The 25033-nt window shown below is 28.5% G+C and overlaps 1 protein-coding gene across 1 annotated transcript in view; it reads left to right on the plus strand.

The window, feature by feature from the left end:
• Positions 1–1302: 1302 nt before the first annotated feature.
• The window catches only part of LOC111623901, a 79684-nt gene continuing 55953 nt past the window's right edge, over positions 1303–25033 (plus strand). The window contains exons 1-7 of the mRNA XM_023366634.1: positions 1303–1416; positions 7195–7556; positions 7656–7863; positions 7975–8094; positions 13264–13365; positions 17422–17558; positions 20946–21065. Coding sequence (XP_023222402.1) covers positions 7236–7556; positions 7656–7863; positions 7975–8094; positions 13264–13365; positions 17422–17558; positions 20946–21065 — 1008 coding nt within the window. The 5' untranslated portion in view covers positions 1303–1416; positions 7195–7235. The remainder of the gene's footprint in view (positions 1417–7194; positions 7557–7655; positions 7864–7974; positions 8095–13263; positions 13366–17421; positions 17559–20945; positions 21066–25033) is intronic.

Below are 25033 nucleotides of genomic sequence, written 5' to 3' on the forward strand. Positions count from 1 at the left end.
TGAGGTAAGATGCTAGAAAGACTGATTACAATTTATTAAATATTGTTGATCATTTTATTAAATAGTATTTACAAATTTTAGTATTTTAAATGAGTCCTTGACATTGGGTCTAAGTTACATTGACCTCAGATTATTTTGAAAGAAGTTAATTGTTTAAGCTAGTATTAGTTTACATAAAATTGTTTTAATTCCACATGAGCATTTTAAAAGTACCTGATAATATCTTGCATGAATTTTAAGAAATTGTAATCAAAATAGCTTCATTTTTTTTTAATGTCAGAATACATTATAATTATTAATTGTAATGTATTAAACAAAACATTTGGAGTAAATAAAATTTTAAGTACAGAATAGAAATTTCAAACTTTTTTAATAATTGCATTTTTTTTTGTTCTAAATTTTTAAAAATTATAAATTTAATGAGATTTTAGATTTTCTAAACAACCTTAAATATAAACTTTTCAAAAATTAAATTTAAATAAATTCCTGTATTTATTTAATACTTCTTATTTTCAGGTCATATTTAACTTCTGGCAAATCTTAGGATTTTTGATGCCATGTTTGCTGTAACTTTGGATGCAGTAACCATGAATATTAGGGGCAAAAGTTCCTCAACTACAATAGCTTCCAGTCCTGAAAATGTGATGGCCTCTGAAATTTTTGATCAGTTTGTGTCTGCAGGAACATTTAAATCGGTATTATCTACTTATCGACAGTTGTGTGAAGTTCTTCGTTTAAAGCCAACAAATTTTCCAAACTTTTATCCTAAGTTAAAAGCAAAGCTTCATTCTTGGAAAGCTGCATCATTGTGGGCTAAATTAGATAAGAGAGCAAGCCATAAATGTTACAATCGTGGAAAAGCTTGTACTAATACACGGGTATAGTAATTTTTATTGATTCATTGTTTTTATTAAGTTGTTAATTATTAGAAGATATTTGTTGATTTTAAAATTTTGATTTTTTAAAAAATATTCTAGGTGTTAATAATAGGAGCTGGCCCTTGTGGATTACGGACAGCTATTGAATCTCAGTTGTTAGGTGCCAAAGTAGTAGTAGTGGAAAAACGTGATCGTTTCTCTCGTAATAATGTCCTTCATCTTTGGCCATTTGTTATACATGATCTCCGGAATCTTGGTGCTAAGAAATTCTTTGGCAAATTTTGTGCTGGTTCTATCGATCATATCAGTGAGTAAAGAGCATAATACATTACCTAAACATAATACTATTCCTAAATAATACATAACATTTAGGAAATAATTTGTCAAAAATACTAAATTTGTTTGCTTTTATATTTAGGTATACGTCAACTTCAGTTAATTCTTTTGAAAGTAGCTTTATTGTTAGGAGTAGAAGTACATGAAAATGTTACTTTTAAGAGTCTCCTACAACCAACGGAGGATGATTCACCATATGGAAGTGAGTTAATTTTTGAATAATTTTATTACTATTTAATTTTAATTTGTTTCTATTTTAATTAGTATTTTTAAATATTTTAAATTTACATATTGTCTACGAAGTTTACTGGAAAATAATTTCTTTATTACATCTTTATAAATTATTATTGCTTTTTATCATTATAAAAATACTGTATAATGAAAAACCTATATCCTCTTTTTCTTACAATTTTAAATAATTATGGTTTAAATTAGTCTTAAAAATATTTGAATTAAATAAAAAGAATGACAAATTAACACTTTATTATTTAAGTAAAACCAGAATTTTTTAAATTCTTAAACAAACTATAATATTAATATATAAATAATGAAAATAGTTATCCTATTTTCATTATTTATATATTAACAAATAGGAAAACTGTTTTCATTTAATTTTCAGCTTCATATCATTTTAGGCCCTTACATAATGTACTGTAAATTATGAAACTTGTTATTGATTCATTGTTTTTATTAAAATTTAATTATTAAATTGTTAATTATTAGATGATATATTTTTATTTAAAATTTTGATTTTTAAAAAATATTTTAACTAATATTTAATGGAACAATTTTTTGCAGTCTGAAGTGTCTTTAGTTTTAATGAATTAATATATATTTTTTCCTAAATGCTTCTTTTAAAATAATTGCTTTTATTAATGAAATTATTCTAGTAAATTTTTAAAATTTATGTAGAAGTTTCATGATTTGATTTAATTTCTAACATAATTTTGTCAGTGTCTAATAAAGGATATTATACATAAAGCTAATTACTTTCATTTTTTTTTATGCTTTTGTACAGTAATAATACAATTTTGTATTTTTTATACTGTAGTTTATATACTAAACAATTATAGTACAGTTTTTTTTACTGTACACTACAATTAAACAATATACAAACTTTTATTTCTATACATAATAAGTCTAGCATTGAATATCGATTTTCTCTTTGAAAAGCAAGATCTTTTAGATAAGAATCTATTAAATTATTATGAAGAATCTATTAAATTATTTTATTATTTAAGTTTAGTAGATTGCAAAAACAATTTAACTTTTCAGAGTAAAGACAGCATCAAATAAATTACAGTGTACAAAAATTTTGGTCATAAGTACAATCATATCAAAAATTACTAGCATACTGCTTATTCAAGGTATTTGAAAAATATTTCTCAAACATTTTTGGCCTTCTTGAAGCCATCTTCAGCTACTAAAATTAAGCAGTTACATATTCTAAAATAGAATACTTGTTTGAAAATTATAATTGTACTATTTTAATTTTCAAACAATTATTCCATTTTAGCAGTTCTGATTTCAGTAGCTGAAGATGGCTATCTTCAGCTATTGAAATTCAAGAAGGCTAAAAATATTTGAGAAATTAAATATTTTTTGATTTCTTTAAATAAGCAGTATACAAGTAAGTTTTGATGTGTTTGTGGTATAGATTTAAAGGAAGTTGTGATATAGTTTTATGTAGAAATATAGTAGAAAGCTTAAACAATCTTCATTTGATAAAAATCATCATCCTTATCCTGGATATTAATATGCCAATTTATTTTAAAGATGCACAGGTTTACAACAGCATTTAAAAATGCTAAGATTAAAGCATAAAAATTCACAGAAAACATAATTCTAAATGACAAAATACAATTATTTGCAACTGAAGTTAAATAATTGATGTTATTTTTAGATGCTCATACTTGTAGTTTGTTAAAGAACTATTTGTTCTTATAGCCTTACATAAACATAAATGAATTTTTTAAAATTTTATAATGCTTATCAAAAATTAGTCTATAAATTGCAAATGAGTCTCTCTGAAAATAATTATAAAATGTGTTTTATTTTTACTCTCAATAATTTAAGAAAAAAAAAGTGAATTTTGGTGTGTGTGTATATACAGGACTGGGACAGTGACAACCACCATACAACGTGTGTATATATGTACATGTCACCCTACACACACACACACACACACACAGGGTAAGTTCCATAAGTAATGTGACTAATTTTTTTCCTGATGTGACAATACACAGTAGCTAGTTCTAACCTGCTGTGCTAGGTGGCATGGGGTGTTAGCTACAAAACTCGTTCGGTCTCATTTGCCTCCAAGCTACCAGCAGGTGAGGACATTCGTTCCCATAAACCCTGTTTTGGATTAATGTAACACGCCACAATGGATCATTTTGTGGAGTAACATTATGCTATCAAATTTTGTGTAATAATCTCTAAGGCTAAGTACTGGCACTTTAAGCACGGCCAAACCATTCACACTGATAACCACAACATCAATAAAAACAACTTTGAAAGCAGCATCGAATATGCTTGCACCAGGCACCTGGCAATTCCTAATCCTGTCAACTTTTTTCAGCCTGAATATACCAACATTGAAATGTATAGAGATGGATCTAAGGCAGACTTTAAAGTGGGTAGCGGTTTTGTGGCCTTCCATAACAATGAGGAAATTGCCTGTGGAAAGTACAGGCTAGGCAAGCACTGCATTGTTCTGCAGGCTGAGCTGTTCGCCATCAAAATGGTGATGGCTTGGTCAGTCACCAACTGTTAACACAACATTGTTGCCATTATTTTAGGTAGTGCTTTGGTCATTTCTCTGCTGCAAAGTGTTACCCGCCATTCCATTATTAATGACATACAGGATTCCGTCATGAACACCACTAACCACTATTTCATCTATTGGACACAGGCCCACCAGGGCAAACCTGAACAAGCAGGTCAACACTCTGGTGAAGTCATCAGGGAAGACTCCAGCCTCCTGATTGCATTTAATAAAATGACAGCTAAAACCATCAAAGCTTACTTTGGATGGACCTCATCAGGTCCTGGCAGCAGGATTGGGACAGTGACAACCACCATACAACGTATGAACTTATCCCTAATATGGGTCCTTCATAGCTAGCCAGTGGTACAAACCTTGCCACTGTGTTAGTCAATTTCTAACAAACCACAGCAGTTTCAACTTCTACCTGGCTAGGTTAACCAACACACCTTGCTCCAACTATTCCCTATGTGGTGTTCAGGATAGCAGTTGACACTACATCATCGACTGCCCAATGTTAGAACTGGAGAGATATTACCTCAAGACTACCATTGAAATGCACGGGGGTGAGTGGCCCACTGAGTGGTTTTTGATTATGAAGACACTTACAATGTCTTTCTAAAACTAATGAACAAGTACTTTGTATGAACCACAGTCAGCACCTACTCCTAGTTCCCTCTACCCAAGAGCCCTAGATAGTGGAGCCCCTAGAGTCACATTGTCTTCTCTGTCTCACCCTTCCCTGCTCATACCCTCATGTGCTTGTTGCCCATGCATCATCTTACTTCATCTCGTTACATCATCAAATTGGGTTTGTAAGTGTAATGTACTTGTAATTGAATATTTGTATTTGTATATGAATGTTGTATTTGTATTTGCACTTACACAACTTTTGGTCCCATATTTACCTTGTAACCAATTTACTGTAAATAATTTCAATGTATAATTCACTTATTTTTATGTTTTCTTTAACTCCAATACTATAATGTAAATATTCATACCCTGTTTGAGAACTGTAATTGCACTTGCATTTGTGCTGCAGTGGAACATCTGCATTGTATATGTAATCTACATTACTTTATGTTCTACTACTTTACTATTATGGTTCATATGAATTAATAATGTAACAAATTCCATTTAACTCCATACTGTCACTCTGATTGTTAAAATGTATTATTAACTTGTAATATTTTTTTGCTTTGTAACTGGGTTATGCTTATTACGGCACCCAGAATATACTGCTCTCAGTGTGTACCAATAAAATGTATGCATCAAATTTTGCATTAAACGTGGGAAGTTTGCCACTGAAACCTTTACATTGATTCAGCGGGCCTTTGAGAGTGATTGCTTGTCCAAATAACAAGTTTTCTGATGGCACAAGTCATTCAAGGATGGCCAAAAGGAGGTCACTGATGAACCCCATAGTGGATGTCCATGGATGTCCAGGATCAAAACCATGCTCATTGTCTTCTTTGACATCAAAGGCATTATCCATCATGAGTTCATACCTGCCAGGAACACTGTGAATGCAGCTTTCTACTTGGAAGTGCTCAAAAGACTGAAAAGGAGGGTCGCGAAGATTTCCATGCTGTCCTTGATTTTGCCGAAGCAAAATTAAGGACGCATGGAAACTTCATCACAACAACACACCAAGTCACAGCACCTTTGTTGTCAATGATTTCCTGCCCAGGACCACACCCCATTGGTTCCCCAGCCTCCCTACAGTCCTGACCTGGCTCCTGCCGACTTTCTTTTGTTTCCTCGCTTAAAGGAGGCCATGAAAGGGAAACATTGGGACATGATTGAAAACATCAAGGCTTATGTTACATCGGCTCCAAAGGACATTCCGGAGAAGGCTTTCCAGAATGCCTTCCAGGCCTGGAAACACTGCCTTCACAAGTGTATCAACGCAGGAGGGTGATGTTTCGAAGATTTTTGACTAATTGTAAGAATATGTTCAATAAATGATTTTTTTATGAATTTGGTCGCATTACTTATGGAATGCACCCTGTATATATATAGCATTTTTCACATTTCGAGATTATGCATAATAACAGCTTAATCGTTTATTAACTCAAAGCATGAAATATTTATATAGCTGAGCATGTTAAAAATATTATGATAGTTTTCTGTATAGACAATTTTGCAAACTACACAAACATAAAAATTTCAGATATAGAGATTTATGCTAAATTTAATATATCAAGACTTTTGATTGAAATTGAATGTTTTTATCTAGATATCAAATGTATAATCTATATGTAATTTTTTTAAGTCTGTTGTCAAAGAACAAATTAATAACAAGAACTAAAGTTAATTTATTAACTTTATATTTTAAGTTTATTTAACTTTTTATAAATTAAAGTTTTACATGTAAAACTTTAACAAATAAATTAGATAATTTCACATTGTCTTCAGATTTTAACATAAATACAATTTATCAATTTATTATCAAACTAATATACAGTTATATACTATGTATGTTTCCCTGGTAATTAGATTCTAACCATTTTACCAAAAAATGATTTGATTATTTATATCTGGCTGATTTTAGTGAATTTGCTAATTTTGCACCAATTTTTCAGGAGTGGGATGGCATGCAGAAATTTCACCATCAGATCATCCTGTATCTCAGTATGAGTTTGATGTATTAATAGGTGCTGATGGAAAAAGAAATACATTATTAGGTAAATTTAATATATATATATATAATATATTTTAGTCTTAGATCATATGATTAGAATGTAAATAGATGTAGTTTAAAAATGCATCAAAAGTGTATATATGCTTTTGATGCATTTTTTATAATATACATAATTTTGATGCACATAAATACTATATACAGTTTAGCTGAAATTTTTAAATTTAGAAAATTATAGTATTAGAATTTTGTATAAGCATAATTTCTTCTCCTTTTCAAATTAATTAATATTTTAATTCTATTAANACGACTTTCTCACTATAACAATCGATGTAGTTCGAAAAGTTAAACGTAAGTACAAAATATTTTTATTTTACTAGTTTCATGACACATTACTGCACTAGAAAGTAGCAAAATATTTCAGATAAAAGTTTAAATTTTTCGTCCAGATGCGATCATATGCAAACAAGCATGATAACAAAATGGCGGCCATCTGACTATACTGACAACCATATTTTCAAAAATTAAATTTAAATAAATTCCTGTATTTATTTAATACTTCTTATTTTCAGGTCATATTTAACTTCTGGCAAATCTTAGGATTTTTGATGCCATGTTTGCTGTAACTTTGGATGCAGTAACCATGAATATTAGGGGCAAAAGTTCCTCAACTACAATAGCTTCCAGTCCTGAAAATGTGATGGCCTCTGAAATTTTTGATCAGTTTGTGTCTGCAGGAACATTTAAATCGGTATTATCTACTTATCGACAGTTGTGTGAAGTTCTTCGTTTAAAGCCAACAAATTTTCCAAACTTTTATCCTAAGTTAAAAGCAAAGCTTCATTCTTGGAAAGCTGCATCATTGTGGGCTAAATTAGATAAGAGAGCAAGCCATAAATGTTACAATCGTGGAAAAGCTTGTACTAATACACGGGTATAGTAATTTTTATTGATTCATTGTTTTTATTAAGTTGTTAATTATTAGAAGATATTTGTTGATTTTAAAATTTTGATTTTTTAAAAAATATTCTAGGTGTTAATAATAGGAGCTGGCCCTTGTGGATTACGGACAGCTATTGAATCTCAGTTGTTAGGTGCCAAAGTAGTAGTAGTGGAAAAACGTGATCGTTTCTCTCGTAATAATGTCCTTCATCTTTGGCCATTTGTTATACATGATCTCCGGAATCTTGGTGCTAAGAAATTCTTTGGCAAATTTTGTGCTGGTTCTATCGATCATATCAGTGAGTAAAGAGCATAATACATTACCTAAACATAATACTATTCCTAAATAATACATAACATTTAGGAAATAATTTGTCAAAAATACTAAATTTGTTTGCTTTTATATTTAGGTATACGTCAACTTCAGTTAATTCTTTTGAAAGTAGCTTTATTGTTAGGAGTAGAAGTACATGAAAATGTTACTTTTAAGAGTCTCCTACAACCAACGGAGGATGATTCACCATATGAAAATGTCGTAAGGTGGATCATCTTTTCCCATATGATTACATNTTTATTACTATTTAATTTTAATTTGTTTCTATTTTAATTAGTATTTTTAAATATTTTAAATTTACATATTGTCTACGAAGTTTACTGGAAAATAATTTCTTTATTACATCTTTATAAATTATTATTGCTTTTTATCATTATAAAAATACTGTATAATGAAAAACCTATATCCTCTTTTTCTTACAATTTTAAATAATTATGGTTTAAATTAGTCTTAAAAATATTTGAATTAAATAAAAAGAATGACAAATTAACACTTTATTATTTAAGTAAAACCAGAATTTTTTAAATTCTTAAACAAACTATAATATTAATATATAAATAATGAAAATAGTTATCCTATTTTCATTATTTATATATTAACAAATAGGAAAACTGTTTTCATTTAATTTTCAGCTTCATATCATTTTAGGCCCTTACATAATGTACTGTAAATTATGAAACTTGTTATTGATTCATTGTTTTTATTAAAATTTAATTATTAAATTGTTAATTATTAGATGATATATTTTTATTTAAAATTTTGATTTTTAAAAAATATTTTAACTAATATTTAATGGAACAATTTTTTGCAGTCTGAAGTGTCTTTAGTTTTAATGAATTAATATATATTTTTTCCTAAATGCTTCTTTTAAAATAATTGCTTTTATTAATGAAATTATTCTAGTAAATTTTTAAAATTTATGTAGAAGTTTCATGATTTGATTTAATTTCTAACATAATTTTGTCAGTGTCTAATAAAGGATATTATACATAAAGCTAATTACTTTCATTTTTTTTTATGCTTTTGTACAGTAATAATACAATTTTGTATTTTTTATACTGTAGTTTATATACTAAACAATTATAGTACAGTTTTTTTTACTGTACACTACAATTAAACAATATACAAACTTTTATTTCTATACATAATAAGTCTAGCATTGAATATCGATTTTCTCTTTGAAAAGCAAGATCTTTTAGATAAGAATCTATTAAATTATTATGAAGAATCTATTAAATTATTTTTTTATTTAAGTTTAGTAGATTGCAAAAACAATTTAACTTTTCAGAGTAAAGACAGCATCAAATAAATTACAGTGTACAAAAATTTTGGTCATAAGTACAATCATATCAAAAATTACTAGCATACTGCTTATTCAAGGTATTTGAAAAATATTTCTCAAACATTTTTGGCCTTCTTGAAGCCATCTTCAGCTACTAAAATTAAGCAGTTACATATTCTAAAATAGAATACTTGTTTGAAAATTATAATTGTACTATTTTAATTTTCAAACAATTATTCCATTTTAGCAGTTCTGATTTCAGTAGCTGAAGATGGCTATCTTCAGCTATTGAAATTCAAGAAGGCTAAAAATATTTGAGAAATTAAATATTTTTTGATTTCTTTAAATAAGCAGTATACAAGTAAGTTTTGATGTGTTTGTGGTATAGATTTAAAGGAAGTTGTGATATAGTTTTATGTAGAAATATAGTAGAAAGCTTAAACAATCTTCATTTGATAAAAATCATCATCCTTATCCTGGATATTAATATGCCAATTTATTTTAAAGATGCACAGGTTTACAACAGCATTTAAAAATGCTAAGATTAAAGCATAAAAATTCACAGAAAACATAATTCTAAATGACAAAATACAATTATTTGCAACTGAAGTTAAATAATTGATGTTATTTTTAGATGCTCATACTTGTAGTTTGTTAAAGAACTATTTGTTCTTATAGCCTTACATAAACATAAATGAATTTTTTAAAATTTTATAATGCTTATCAAAAATTAGTCTATAAATTGCAAATGAGTCTCTCTGAAAATAATTATAAAATGTGTTTTATTTTTACTCTCAATAATTTAAGAAAAAAAAAGTGAATTTTGGTGTGTGTGTATATACAGGACTGGGACAGTGACAACCACCATACAACGTGTGTATATATGTACATGTCACCCTACACACACACACACACACACACAGGGTAAGTTCCATAAGTAATGTGACTAATTTTTTTCCTGATGTGACAATACACAGTAGCTAGTTCTAACCTGCTGTGCTAGGTGGCATGGGGTGTTAGCTACAAAACTCGTTCGGTCTCATTTGCCTCCAAGCTACCAGCAGGTGAGGACATTCGTTCCCATAAACCCTGTTTTGGATTAATGTAACACGCCACAATGGATCATTTTGTGGAGTAACATTATGCTATCAAATTTTGTGTAATAATCTCTAAGGCTAAGTACTGGCACTTTAAGCACGGCCAAACCATTCACACTGATAACCACAACATCAATAAAAACAACTTTGAAAGCAGCATCGAATATGCTTGCACCAGGCACCTGGCAATTCCTAATCCTGTCAACTTTTTTCAGCCTGAATATACCAACATTGAAATGTATAGAGATGGATCTAAGGCAGACTTTAAAGTGGGTAGCGGTTTTGTGGCCTTCCATAACAATGAGGAAATTGCCTGTGGAAAGTACAGGCTAGGCAAGCACTGCATTGTTCTGCAGGCTGAGCTGTTCGCCATCAAAATGGTGATGGCTTGGTCAGTCACCAACTGTTAACACAACATTGTTGCCATTATTTTAGGTAGTGCTTTGGTCATTTCTCTGCTGCAAAGTGTTACCCGCCATTCCATTATTAATGACATACAGGATTCCGTCATGAACACCACTAACCACTATTTCATCTATTGGACACAGGCCCACCAGGGCAAACCTGAACAAGCAGGTCAACACTCTGGTGAAGTCATCAGGGAAGACTCCAGCCTCCTGATTGCATTTAATAAAATGACAGCTAAAACCATCAAAGCTTACTTTGGATGGACCTCATCAGGTCCTGGCAGCAGGATTGGGACAGTGACAACCACCATACAACGTATGAACTTATCCCTAATATGGGTCCTTCATAGCTAGCCAGTGGTACAAACCTTGCCACTGTGTTAGTCAATTTCTAACAAACCACAGCAGTTTCAACTTCTACCTGGCTAGGTTAACCAACACACCTTGCTCCAACTATTCCCTATGTGGTGTTCAGGATAGCAGTTGACACTACATCATCGACTGCCCAATGTTAGAACTGGAGAGATATTACCTCAAGACTACCATTGAAATGCACGGGGGTGAGTGGCCCACTGAGTGGTTTTTGATTATGAAGACACTTACAATGTCTTTCTAAAACTAATGAACAAGTACTTTGTATGAACCACAGTCAGCACCTACTCCTAGTTCCCTCTACCCAAGAGCCCTAGATAGTGGAGCCCCTAGAGTCACATTGTCTTCTCTGTCTCACCCTTCCCTGCTCATACCCTCATGTGCTTGTTGCCCATGCATCATCTTACTTCATCTCGTTACATCATCAAATTGGGTTTGTAAGTGTAATGTACTTGTAATTGAATATTTGTATTTGTATATGAATGTTGTATTTGTATTTGCACTTACACAACTTTTGGTCCCATATTTACCTTGTAACCAATTTACTGTAAATAATTTCAATGTATAATTCACTTATTTTTATGTTTTCTTTAACTCCAATACTATAATGTAAATATTCATACCCTGTTTGAGAACTGTAATTGCACTTGCATTTGTGCTGCAGTGGAACATCTGCATTGTATATGTAATCTACATTACTTTATGTTCTACTACTTTACTATTATGGTTCATATGAATTAATAATGTAACAAATTCCATTTAACTCCATACTGTCACTCTGATTGTTAAAATGTATTATTAACTTGTAATATTTTTTTGCTTTGTAACTGGGTTATGCTTATTACGGCACCCAGAATATACTGCTCTCAGTGTGTACCAATAAAATGTATGCATCAAATTTTGCATTAAACGTGGGAAGTTTGCCACTGAAACCTTTACATTGATTCAGCGGGCCTTTGAGAGTGATTGCTTGTCCAAATAACAAGTTTTCTGATGGCACAAGTCATTCAAGGATGGCCAAAAGGAGGTCACTGATGAACCCCATAGTGGATGTCCATGGATGTCCAGGATCAAAACCATGCTCATTGTCTTCTTTGACATCAAAGGCATTATCCATCATGAGTTCATACCTGCCAGGAACACTGTGAATGCAGCTTTCTACTTGGAAGTGCTCAAAAGACTGAAAAGGAGGGTCGCGAAGATTTCCATGCTGTCCTTGATTTTGCCGAAGCAAAATTAAGGACGCATGGAAACTTCATCACAACAACACACCAAGTCACAGCACCTTTGTTGTCAATGATTTCCTGCCCAGGACCACACCCCATTGGTTCCCCAGCCTCCCTACAGTCCTGACCTGGCTCCTGCCGACTTTCTTTTGTTTCCTCGCTTAAAGGAGGCCATGAAAGGGAAACATTGGGACATGATTGAAAACATCAAGGCTTATGTTACATCGGCTCCAAAGGACATTCTGGAGAAGGCTTTCCAGAATGCCTTCCAGGCCTGGAAACACTGCCTTCACAAGTGTATCAACGCAGGAGGGTGATGTTTCGAAGATTTTTGACTAATTGTAAGAATATGTTCAATAAATGATTTTTTTATGAATTTGGTCGCATTACTTATGGAATGCACCCTGTATATATATAGCATTTTTCACATTTCGAGATTATGCATAATAACAGCTTAATCGTTTATTAACTCAAAGCATGAAATATTTATATAGCTGAGCATGTTAAAAATATTATGATAGTTTTCTGTATAGACAATTTTGCAAACTACACAAACATAAAAATTTCAGATATAGAGATTTATGCTAAATTTAATATATCAAGACTTTTGATTGAAATTGAATGTTTTTATCTAGATATCAAATGTATAATCTATATGTAATTTTTTTAAGTCTGTTGTCAAAGAACAAATTAATAACAAGAACTAAAGTTAATTTATTAACTTTATATTTTAAGTTTATTTAACTTTTTATAAATTAAAGTTTTACATGTAAAACTTTAACAAATAAATTAGATAATTTCACATTGTCTTCAGATTTTAACATAAATACAATTTATCAATTTATTATCAAACTAATATACAGTTATATACTATGTATGTTTCCCTGGTAATTAGATTCTAACCATTTTACCAAAAAATGATTTGATTATTTATATCTGGCTGATTTTAGTGAATTTGCTAATTTTGCACCAATTTTTCAGGAGTGGGATGGCATGCAGAAATTTCACCATCAGATCATCCTGTATCTCAGTATGAGTTTGATGTATTAATAGGTGCTGATGGAAAAAGAAATACATTATTAGGTAAATTTAATATATATATATATAATATATTTTAGTCTTAGATCATATGATTAGAATGTAAATAGATGTAGTTTAAAAATGCATCAAAAGTGTATATATGCTTTTGATGCATTTTTTATAATATACATAATTTTGATGCACATAAATACTATATACAGTTTAGCTGAAATTTTTAAATTTAGAAAATTATAGTATTAGAATTTTGTATAAGCATAATTTCTTCTCCTTTTCAAATTAATTAATATTTTAATTCTATTAAATAAATATTCTTAAATGGTAAGAAACACTTGACTATCAGATTAGTGATTAATTTTCATGAACATTTGAATAATAATTTGAAATGTATTTCATTCTTTCTGTTCTTTGGGTAGTTAGAATTACCAGACCCACACTGGGGTAGCTGATGGTTGGTGAGGGATGAGGCAAAATAGTGTGTGTGTGTATGTAGAAGTAGAAACAATTTGTTGTGTATTTTTTAAGATTCTTTGTTAGCCCAAAGAATCTTAAAAAATATTACTTTTTGCTTTCTACAAATTTAACAATTTCATTTAAATTGAATTTATTATAATTCTTTTGATGATTTCAGATATTATCAATTTGGTAAACTCAGATTTATTTACTATCAAAATTCTTTACCTACAATGATTGAAATTTGTTATATGGTGCTATATAATATCTCAATAGGGCATGGAAATTTCAACAATATTTATATCTATCAAACTACAAAAGTTGAGAAAATGTTAATTTTCTCATTCTAAAATTGATTTGTGTACAGATAATTTTTTAATATAATGTTTACTTTAAACTGTTTTTTAATATACAATTATTTGTTCAATCATTTTAAAAACTGTCTTAAATTTTGATTCAGATAAAAATACTTTTTTAAAAACATTTTATAGTTTAATGAAACTTTTAATGGCTAATACACTGAATGCATATGGAATTATTTAATAATTATTTTAATACATAATACAAAAAATAATCTGCAGTTTATAATTTGACTAATTTAAAAAGGCCAATTAGTCTTGTTATAGCCCAACACATAATCTGGCAGTTTGTTTGGCATTACTAATTGAATCAAGTTGATGTATATGTTACTATATACAAAAATTATAATTAATAATTTAAAAAAATAATTACTAAAAGTTATCTTTTGTTTACAGTGAATGTTAATATTTTTAGTATTTATGTTTCATTGAAGAAAGAAATAATACAAAACACTTTTAGTTTAAATTAATATAGTAATCTAAATTGCTTCCTAAATTAGTTAATTTGAAATATGAACCACTAAATATTTAAAAAAAATTGTAGCAGTTGCTGAAACATAAAAAATTTTACATTCCTCTTGTGAATATTACTGCTAACAGCTGTTTTAAGTAAGAAACATCTGTTCTGTTTTTAACCTTGATTTTGGAATAATTGATAACTGGTCATAATGTGCTTCCAAATGAATATGCAAATTATGTAAAATGTTTAGTTGGCTAAATGTTTAAATAAGCTAAAAACATTTTGATAATTATTAATCCAATATATACAATTTTAATTATAAATTACATTAACTGTCAGACTAAAGTAGTCTTGTTTTGTTATTTGATACAGTGCTTCAATCAGTATTACATTACACTATGTATATGTAACAAATGTTATTTTTTTAATATTTCAGCAAAATATTTTAGAATTTAGAAATGAAACTTGATATAATTGTTTATGAATTGCCATTCATTTAAAAATTTTTTGTTTTTAATGTTTTGTGATAATTAAAAATACAAGTTATTTCATTTTATCTATATAAAAGCATTTTCTATATTTTAAATGTTGTTATTAAAGTAAAAAAAAATATATATATAATAAAATTATTAAAATATAAATTATTAATCTATATATATAAAATTGCTTGTCCTGACTGACTCATTCACTCACTGATTCATCATTGCCCAGAGCAAACTGCTGAACCTAAAGAGGTGAAATTTGGTACACAGTTAGGGTACGTCATGAAAATGCTTACTAAAGGCTGCTATACACCACGGGTTAATCCTTTGAGACTGCCTGTCCTCGAGGAACTTCCGAATATCCTATCGCCCAAAAACGAAGAAAACCTCTCAGCAGAGGGTGGGGCAGCTTGCCCCGGGCGCCACTGGCAGAGGGGAGCCTAATGGTTTCCAAGAATAACAAAATTTGTTTCTGGAGGGGGAGGGGCGCCAATATAGTGTCGCGGCCCGGGTGCAGTTACGTTCGCTACGTCATTGTGTTTATTATTACGCCACTGATGTTTATTGGCAACAAATTCTATTAAAACTCGCGGGAAAAAAGTATGCATAGAAGTCTATGGTGTAAATAGTAGTAGTAGTGGTTTGGGTAGCACTGATCACAAAATTAATTTTTCATACGAATAATTTTTTAATGGAATTATTTCAGATCACAAAATTAATTTTTCAAGAGAAATCTTGGGCTATAGATTATGTTAAAAAGCATCAATTATCAGCGAAAGACAATGGCAAGTCGATTTTACTACCAAAAAAATTCATGGATTAAATTTTATAGACGAATATATATTAATAATTCTCAACCACATCCGATATTAGTACAAATTGTAAACATTATTATCGCAAATTAATTTTATAATTTAATAATTTAAAAGAATTTATTAAACTTTGTCTTATTTTAAGTCGTCATATTTTAATTTACTTGGATATTAAAACAATAAATTTTTGAAAATGTAAAAGAAAATGATAAAGAGTATCGAGATGTTTTATGAAAACGGAAGAAATGAATTGAGAAGTTTTCTAAATATTAAAATTATTTATAATTTTGATTTACTCGAGAAATTTTTGATCTGAAAATAATTTATAACCTGAAAAATTAATTTTTTAGGTTGTAAATAATAAAAGTTAATAAGGTTATAGAAAATAATTCTTCCAAACATTCACAAGACATTGTTCTCACACACGTTTAGGTCGGCCTACGCAGTCTGACACTGTGCCAGGAAAATCAAATGGTTTTTCAATTCTACTCGGGTGGTCGATACAGGTCGCCGAAGCTGTTAAATTGTCCCCCATAAACTACCAAAAATTATAAAGGTCAGGCATGCATGATTACTCCTTTGGGAATTAACCTGAAGAATATGGCCGATTCTACTCGGGTGGTCGGTACAGTTCGCCGAAACTGTTAAATTTTCCCCCCCACACATCCAGTAATGACTCAAAATCAGGCATGCATGGTTACTCCTTTGAGGATTAACCCATGGTGTATAGCAGCCTTAAGAAGGGATTTTTCGAAATTTCCCCGCAGGGAGAGAGCATTAAGGCTTAACCGGAAAAATGGCTTCTGCTGTATTATTTTAGATGCGATTTTTTGTTATGTTTAGTCTTCATTACATACTTAAGTGTATTAAATTAATAACATTTCAGACATTGTTATAAATATTTTTATATATTTTGATTTTTTAACCAAATGTTCGAACCCTTTTTAAATTTGAATTTGTTATTGCGTATCGGTTCGATTATAGAACGATTGTAAACATTCCAGAAAATTGATCAAATTGAAAATAGTTCATTTGATTCTCAGCAATTCTCATCATTCTTGGCGGTAGGTGTTATATAACAATTACTATGGTTGTTGAAATACTGAATATAAATGGGGTTTGCTTGCAAAACCTCCACGGGTGAAGTCGTGGGTAACAGCTAGTAAATATATATATAAATTTGCAACATTTTAGAAATTTATTTTTATCATCATTAGTAATTATCATATTTACTATCTAAATTATTAATAATGAAAATATTGATTAGCAGACATAAATTTTTAGATTAAGTAAAAGTATCATGACCAAAGTAGTTTATCAAATTTCAAAATTATCTAATGAGTAATAATTCAGGAATTAATATTGAAAAATTCTTAATCTTATTTTAGAAACTTTTTTTTGATAATTTTTCCTACTTATATGAATACTAAAACTTAGATTTATTAAAGAGGACTTATTAAAAAAATCCTTGTTGAATAAATTTTTTGTATAATATAACTTAAGGATAAATGTAAATTAATCAAATACCTTTATAGGTTTTAATAGGAAAGAATTTCGTGGAAAATTAGCAATTGCTATTACTGCAAATTTTATCAATAGACACAGCTTAGAAGAAGCCCAAGTTTTAGAAATTAGTGGTGTTGCTTTCATATTTAATCAGAAATTTTTTCAAGTAAGTCTGAAATGTCTTTGTATTTTAATAAGAGATTCATTTATTTTGATATTTTTCTCAATGTTGAAGTCAACTTAGAAAGTAAAAATAACATGACTTTTTATAATTATAAGTTATCATCAATTTCAAATATATATAACTAGTGTGTAAGATATAATAATATATTTGGATGATGTCAGATATGTTATACAGATCTTTTTCCATATCAGATGAAATCTCAAAAATATCAATAGCATAATTTGGGTTGGCTGAAACATCGCTTTGTCTAAATGATTATGTAACTTCACACTAATGACCTCATAAGTATTATTGATTCTCATAAATTGTCTTAAAATATTGGTCTTATTCTCCTTAACAAGAACAGTAGGCGATGTGAAAATCAAATTTATTGAAGTGTGATGAACTGGTACTGGGGACAGAGTTTCCTAACATAATATGTGAAGTAAGATTACTCACAAATTTCCTGAAAATCTCTGAAGAAAGATTCCTTATACATCTTATTCTTTGAGGTGTTCTGTAGAAGAGCGCTACATATCCATCATCTTCAATTTGACAGACTTTGGTAACATATTCTGTTGGAGTTCTTTTTCTTTCTTACACTTTCACTACAGAGAAGTCACCAAGTTTAAGAGATGTCCTCACAGAAATAAATCAAGATCAATATAGAAACTTACAAATACTTGTAGATCTATTTAACTACTTTAGTGCTAGGTCTCAAACTTCTTCAAATTTTAAAACACTGATTATTGAAAAAAAATTGCATCAGATGAATAGAAAGTAACTTTTAATGTTTCTATTTACCTCATGAATTCAAAACCATTACATTATATAAAGATATCAGTGATTATAAAAAAGCATTCAAAATTTGAGAGAATTCAATGAAAATTTAATGAAATGATACTAAGACAAAACCATAATATCATACAATTTTTCAATAAAGAGTCTTATATGACACTTAATTTAATTAACAAAATTTGTCAAACATTGAGAGCATATTCAACCATGATAATGTGCAAACAAGACTGGCATCTAGAACAGTGTTGCCAGCCTAACAAAACATTATGTTCAAAGATATATCATTGAGAAATTTCTGATTTGTTGGTTAGTTTCTTTGTCAGACATGTATAAAATTTTGTAATGTTTATCCATTCTAAATTATAATATTCTTAGGATGTTCTTAGAAAAAAAATTTGATACTTTAAGTTAAGAACAGTATCAGTTTTTACTTTTTACTGTCTTTACTGGTATTTATTAAAATATATCATATGAATTCTCAATATTATCAAGAATAACATGCCAAAGAGTCTGTGAAATTCTAATAAAATTGATATCATTTCAATATATTTAACTAATTATATATAAAAGTGGTGGGTGTTTGTACACGTGTGTGAATGTGTGCAGGCAAAATTGTAGAATATTATACTGTAGAGTTGAATTTCATAGCAAATATATTTGGCTTTGAATGTAAAAGAATTATCAAATTAAATTATATCCAATATTTTAAAATTTTGTAGGATATATTGTAGTAATTACCATTTTAAATAATGTTTCTGCATTAAAATGAGATGATATAAGCTAGATTACTAACTAATTAATTTTTTGTAGTAATTAACTATTTAAGTTAGAATTATTACTCATTAATAGAAGTGCAAAATTTATACAAGTTCTACAGTTACAATAAATAGGAAAAAGAAGTAGCTTATTTTTATTATTTGTCTTACCATTCAGCATTTATTTGTTCTTAGAACTAAAAATGAAGTGTCCTATAATATTTTTCTGGTAATAAATTTCTGGACTTCTGTTATTATAAGCTGAGTTTTTTTTATATATCATTTCAAATAGTTAGACAAGACAAAATGGCATTAATTTATATTAGCTTAATTTTTTAATGCTATATTTATTTATTTATTTAATGAACTTCTATAATTATAGTTTTATATCAGATCAATATTAAAATATAGATTGAAAACAAATAAAATCAAACAAAAAATGTTAATTTTTGTAAAGCATACATAAAGCTTTTTTCTTCATAGTTTTATAGTTTTGATATAAAATTATTGATTAAGAATAAATCATAATTGATACATTATAAAATAAAATATTTTTAATGGCAAAATTTATCCATCTCTCCCAAACCCCTTCTCCATAGCCTGTGTTTTTAAGGTTAGTCTTGCATGTGTGAACACTGTGGCTCTGACCTCTTGTCTCTATCTCCATCTCTCTACTCTGATCCCATATCTTAGTTCACAGCAGGCAGAGCCTTGTTGAAAAACCAAGTTTGCTTTGAAAAAAGTGCAGTTAGTAGAAATAATTAATACTAATAATGATGTTTAATTTTAAAACTTTTTAAAAATTAAAATAAATTTAAGTAATTTAAAAAAGTTACAAAACAAAGTATTAATAAGGCTAAAAATAAATATATTAATAGTAATACAAAAAGTAACAGCAATAATAATTGGGAAAATCAACCATTGTTTATTAGGAAACAAGTTATAAATGATCAATCAGTTACTTTGCAAACAATTACTAATGTCTAACAAGGCTAGAATATTCCTTTTCAATCTGCTATGAATTTATACTTATTCAGTACCTTGACATCATAACTACTGGCTACCTCATATACATTATACTTTGCATGTTTCCTGCTGGCAATAACTCTAGGCATTTGAAGTTTATTTATTTATAAATTTAGTTTAGTAGAAGTTTTGGTTTTCAAAGTTATTTGTTATTTCTGAGAGTTCGGAAGTCATGGTTAATAATGGTCTCCAAAGAGACAAAGCTGAATGGTAAGATTGTTGTTTGTTATTTTTTTCTCTTCAGGAATGTGAAGTAGTCACTCTAAACTAAAAAAAATTCCCAAAATAAACATAAGTAAACAAAATAAGCACTGAAGAAAAAACATTTGGTTCTTTTTCTTCACTTGTTTTGTCAATCACAGTATTTCTTTAAATACTATGTAGGCCTATTTAATAAAACTTTAAATACTATGTATTTAAAGTTTTAATTTATTATTAAAATTGGACGTGTAAGCATCTTTAAATTAAAATTTCATCAAAAGTATCATGACCAAAGTAGTTTATCAAATTTCAAAATTATCTAATGAGTAATAATTCAGGAATTAATATTGAAAAATTCTTAATCTTATTTTAGAAACTTTTTTTTGATAATTTTTCCTACTTATATGAATACTAAAACTTAGATTTATTAAAGAGGACTTATTAAAAAAATCCTTGTTGAATAAATTTTTTGTATAATATAACTTAAGGATAAATGTAAATTAATCAAATACCTTTATAGGTTTTAATAGGAAAGAATTTCGTGGAAAATTAGCAATTGCTATTACTGCAAATTTTATCAATNATAGAGTAATTTTTTTTTCTATTAAAGGATATGAAAGAAGAAACAGGAATAGATTTGGAGAATGTGGTCTATTATAAAGATGATACACACTATTTTGTAATGACAGCAAAAAAACAAAGTTTATTAGACAGAGGTGTAATATTAAAAGTAGGTATTTTTATGCTTAAAAATTTATTGTAATAAGCTTTATACATAAATACTTTTATCAGTTTTATGTACATATTGTATACAGGAATTTTTTTGATCTTACAAATATTTGTATGTCAGTAATTTGTATTTTACATTTTATCATCAAACCTTAAATCATAATTTTATAATAACTGCTGTATCAATCTATTTTAGTTCTATTTTATTTAATCTTGAATGAATATAACCTAATAGTTAAAAAATTTGTTTTAAAATAACTATTAATTTTGAATTAGATATTAAATGTTTCAAATAGTTATATATTTTTAAAAACATATTACAATCAAATTACAGCAATAACTATGAATATGCCAAATTAATTATTACCAATGGATTAATATAATAGAATGAGATTATGCAAATTTTCAATTCCTTTATTCCAACTATTTTTTTTTTTAATTGATTGATAACACTTCTGACTTTGTTAAAATTTTGTTCCTCTAATAAATATAAGTAACCAAAATTCAGATGAAAAAGATTAAATTGACAGCCATGGCATTTCAGATTAAAAATTATTATGAAAAATTTATATTACATATTTTTTTTAAACCTCCTTTTTTATTTTAGTGAATTTAATCATATATAAAAACAATAATTTTTGTGTCATTACACAGTAATATGTGTAATAAGAATAAATATTTATATTATTGTAGTTAATTTCAATATGAATAATTTGTGGATATCCAGAACAAAATGTTACATTTCTATTTTGGGGAGAAACTTATTTCTTTTTTAATTGGATCATGTTTTATTTGATAAAGTTTGTAGAAATGTATATCTAAATCTCATCAAAATATAGCCTGCTACAGTGGTGTCCAACTTAAATTGTTTACTGGGCCAAAAATAAAAATACACTGTGGACTGCACACATTTATTTATAAGAAAACATTTACAATTATACAGCATTTTGTATGTGTTTTAAAGTGAAACTTGTTTTTCAATTTTTTTCACTTAATTTTTAAAATCAACAGGTTTTTTCAACATTATACAACGTAGTTGGTTTTTTAAATTTTCATCGGTTAATCTATTACAACTTTTACATTTAACAATCTTCAATTTTGAGAAAAAGGATTCATAAAGATGGTAGACAAAAACAATGACAAATGAATAGCTCTGAAGATTTTGAACTTTTTTCCCAGGGCTCCTCTATGCTCAAGAATTAAATTAACAACTTCAATATTCTTGCTGATTATTGAAACTGTGACATTTGTGGTGATCCCAATTAGACTTGCTAATTTCAGGCCATGGTCATGTAAGCATTTTATGACAGCTTCTTGTATATTTTTTCTGGTAATTGTGTCTTTCAAACTCATAACATTGAGAACTTCTTCAGTCACATTCATTCACTATCTACACCTCAACTAAAAATGGCAAGTTGAGCTGTATCCTTAATCTGTTGTTTCATCCAAAGCCAGTGAGAAATACACGAACTTCTTAGAAACCATGTTCAGCATTGAACAAATTTCATTTGAAATGTTATCAATTCTTTGTGCTATAGTTTAATGTAACAGGCTAATTTGACTGAAAATCTTGACTAATTCTGGAACAATTTCTTTGGCCTCAGTGATAATGCATTCTTTGATATATTCACCATCCTAAAACAGTTTTATTTTTTTCCCAATAATATGTGATATTTGCATGTTGGCGTTTGATTGAACTGTTTGCTTATGAAATACATTTTGTTTTGCAGTCAGACTTGCCATAAGTATTTGTAATTTCACTTTTCATTCATTGCTAGTATATTTTTTAAAATTATCATATTTCTATTCATAATATTTTTTCAAATTGTATGATTTTAATATTGAAGTAGTCATGACAAATTAAACATATAGTTTTGGAAAAATTTATATTTTTGAAAGACACTCATTTTGAAAATGTCTATTTTTTGTCTTCAAATTTTTTTCAGACATAATGGAAATAATGGGTCTAATAGAAAAAAAATTGAGTAAAATTTTATTTTTAATTAATCACATAAAATAAAATTACTCACTGTTTATTTGGTTTGGTTTGTATTGAGTTATTTGTTAATATTTCACATACACAATATGTTTAAGCTACTAATAAAACAACAAGTCCCTGGTAATTATAAATGTGGCAATAATAAATTCAACACTTCATTACACTGTAAAGTCTGTTAATTAACAGAGATACCTAAACAAAATAACTTTATTAAAAATGGCTGCCAGGTCAAAAAAAACCAGTAACTAACATCTGAAATGACCTACAGCACATAACCATTACATGAAATGACCCTGATGGCTAACTATACTCAAATAACTTACACAGTAAGACATAATTAAACTCTTTAAGAATCTAAACATAGATTTAAAATTTTAAATCATTCTATGTGAGATTTTGGACACACCCACCCTAATTAATTGAAATTTGATGTCAAAAACATAAATTTTTGATAGTAATATTTCTGATTTTAAATGAAAAGTTTTAATGTTGAAAATGAAGGAAACTGATAAAAGTCACTTCCTTCTCCATGGAAGTTCAACATTCTTTTTGTTTTCCCTTATCTTTACAAATTTTGAGTCACGTACAGTCCTGTTACCCCTCTGTAAACCCCCATTCATCCTAAACACCTGGGAATAATACCATTCTCTGATTGGAGAAAAACATCAAAAAAGGGGATTCTTGAGTATCATTTGGGGAGTACACCAGAAGATCTCAAGTAGGACAGACGTATTCCATATAAGCTCCTTATGGCCAACGCCCATAACCGAATCCCAAAGTTTCTACTAAAAGAGTTAAATAATCATTTTTCTTCTATAAAAACTACTTATTATGTGCCATTAAAGAACTAATCAAGATAAGAACATTTGTCTAGAACTTGGTCTAAAGAAAAAGATAAGAGAAATATGTTCTGAGGTAGTAAGATTTTAGCTGAAATTGTAATCTCTCTCTCTGCGAAATAGATATAATTGAAGCTCCATATTGTATAGTTTTTCTATTTTATTAAATACTCGTTTTTATATTAAGTAAGGTCTAAATGTCTGAATCAAAATATTTTATCATCTCCATAACTTTTCCATTTTGCATGTTAATCTGCATACGATAAAATTGATTAACTGGTATCAAGGATCCTGATGATATCTAGGATTCATCCCCTAGATCTTCCTTTTAACATAATAAAGCCCTCCACACTCGATTTCTTTAGATAGAAAAGTCATTCTCTTGGACAACCCGAGGGCTATTCCAGCGAATAGCCACTGATTAAGTGATACTATAGTCTTACCTACTCCGTATCCCCAGCTAGCCCCTCACATCTATGTGCACATGTAAATGTTTAGTTCTAATTTAAATTTTATTAGGCTTATTTCAAAGAATTTAAAGATAACAATAAAATCTTTTATCATTTATTGGAAACATAGCAGACCATTGTAACTTAAAAATGTGTCTATTGTTTGACATTTATTTCACATAAAGGTCAAATTTAAGGAAATATGATTTTGTCATACCAAAACACAAATTTAAAATCTTTTGTTGTTGTAAACATATTGAAGAAATTCATATATGTACTGTACAGTATATACATATATACTATATGTAATACATTTGGAACTTTGTTAAAAAAAATATTTAATAACTTTTTTAATTTCTGAGTGTAGGTGATGAGATGTTATATACTACATTCATGTATTTAACTATACTTGTGATATTTCATTGTAATAAAAATTATTCAAGATAATTAATTTTAAAATGGATGCATGCAGGCCACAGGTTGGACATGATGGATCTAGTATATTAAGTCATAATATCATACTACACATTACGTAATTCAAGGTATTAGCTTTTACCTCTTTCTGATTTAAAGGGTTTATTGTGGAAATAAATTTTTTTTTTCTGAACTTCCTCATTTATGCAACATTGAGTTAAATAAATAACAGAAACAAATCATTTTGTAGTACATGTTATTTTAAACT

The sequence above is a fragment of the Centruroides sculpturatus genome, unplaced genomic scaffold (assembly GCF_000671375.1).
Source record: "Centruroides sculpturatus isolate CEXI.00-Female unplaced genomic scaffold, Cexi_2.0 scaffold250, whole genome shotgun sequence".
Lineage (NCBI taxonomy): Eukaryota > Metazoa > Arthropoda > Arachnida > Scorpiones > Buthidae > Centruroides > Centruroides sculpturatus.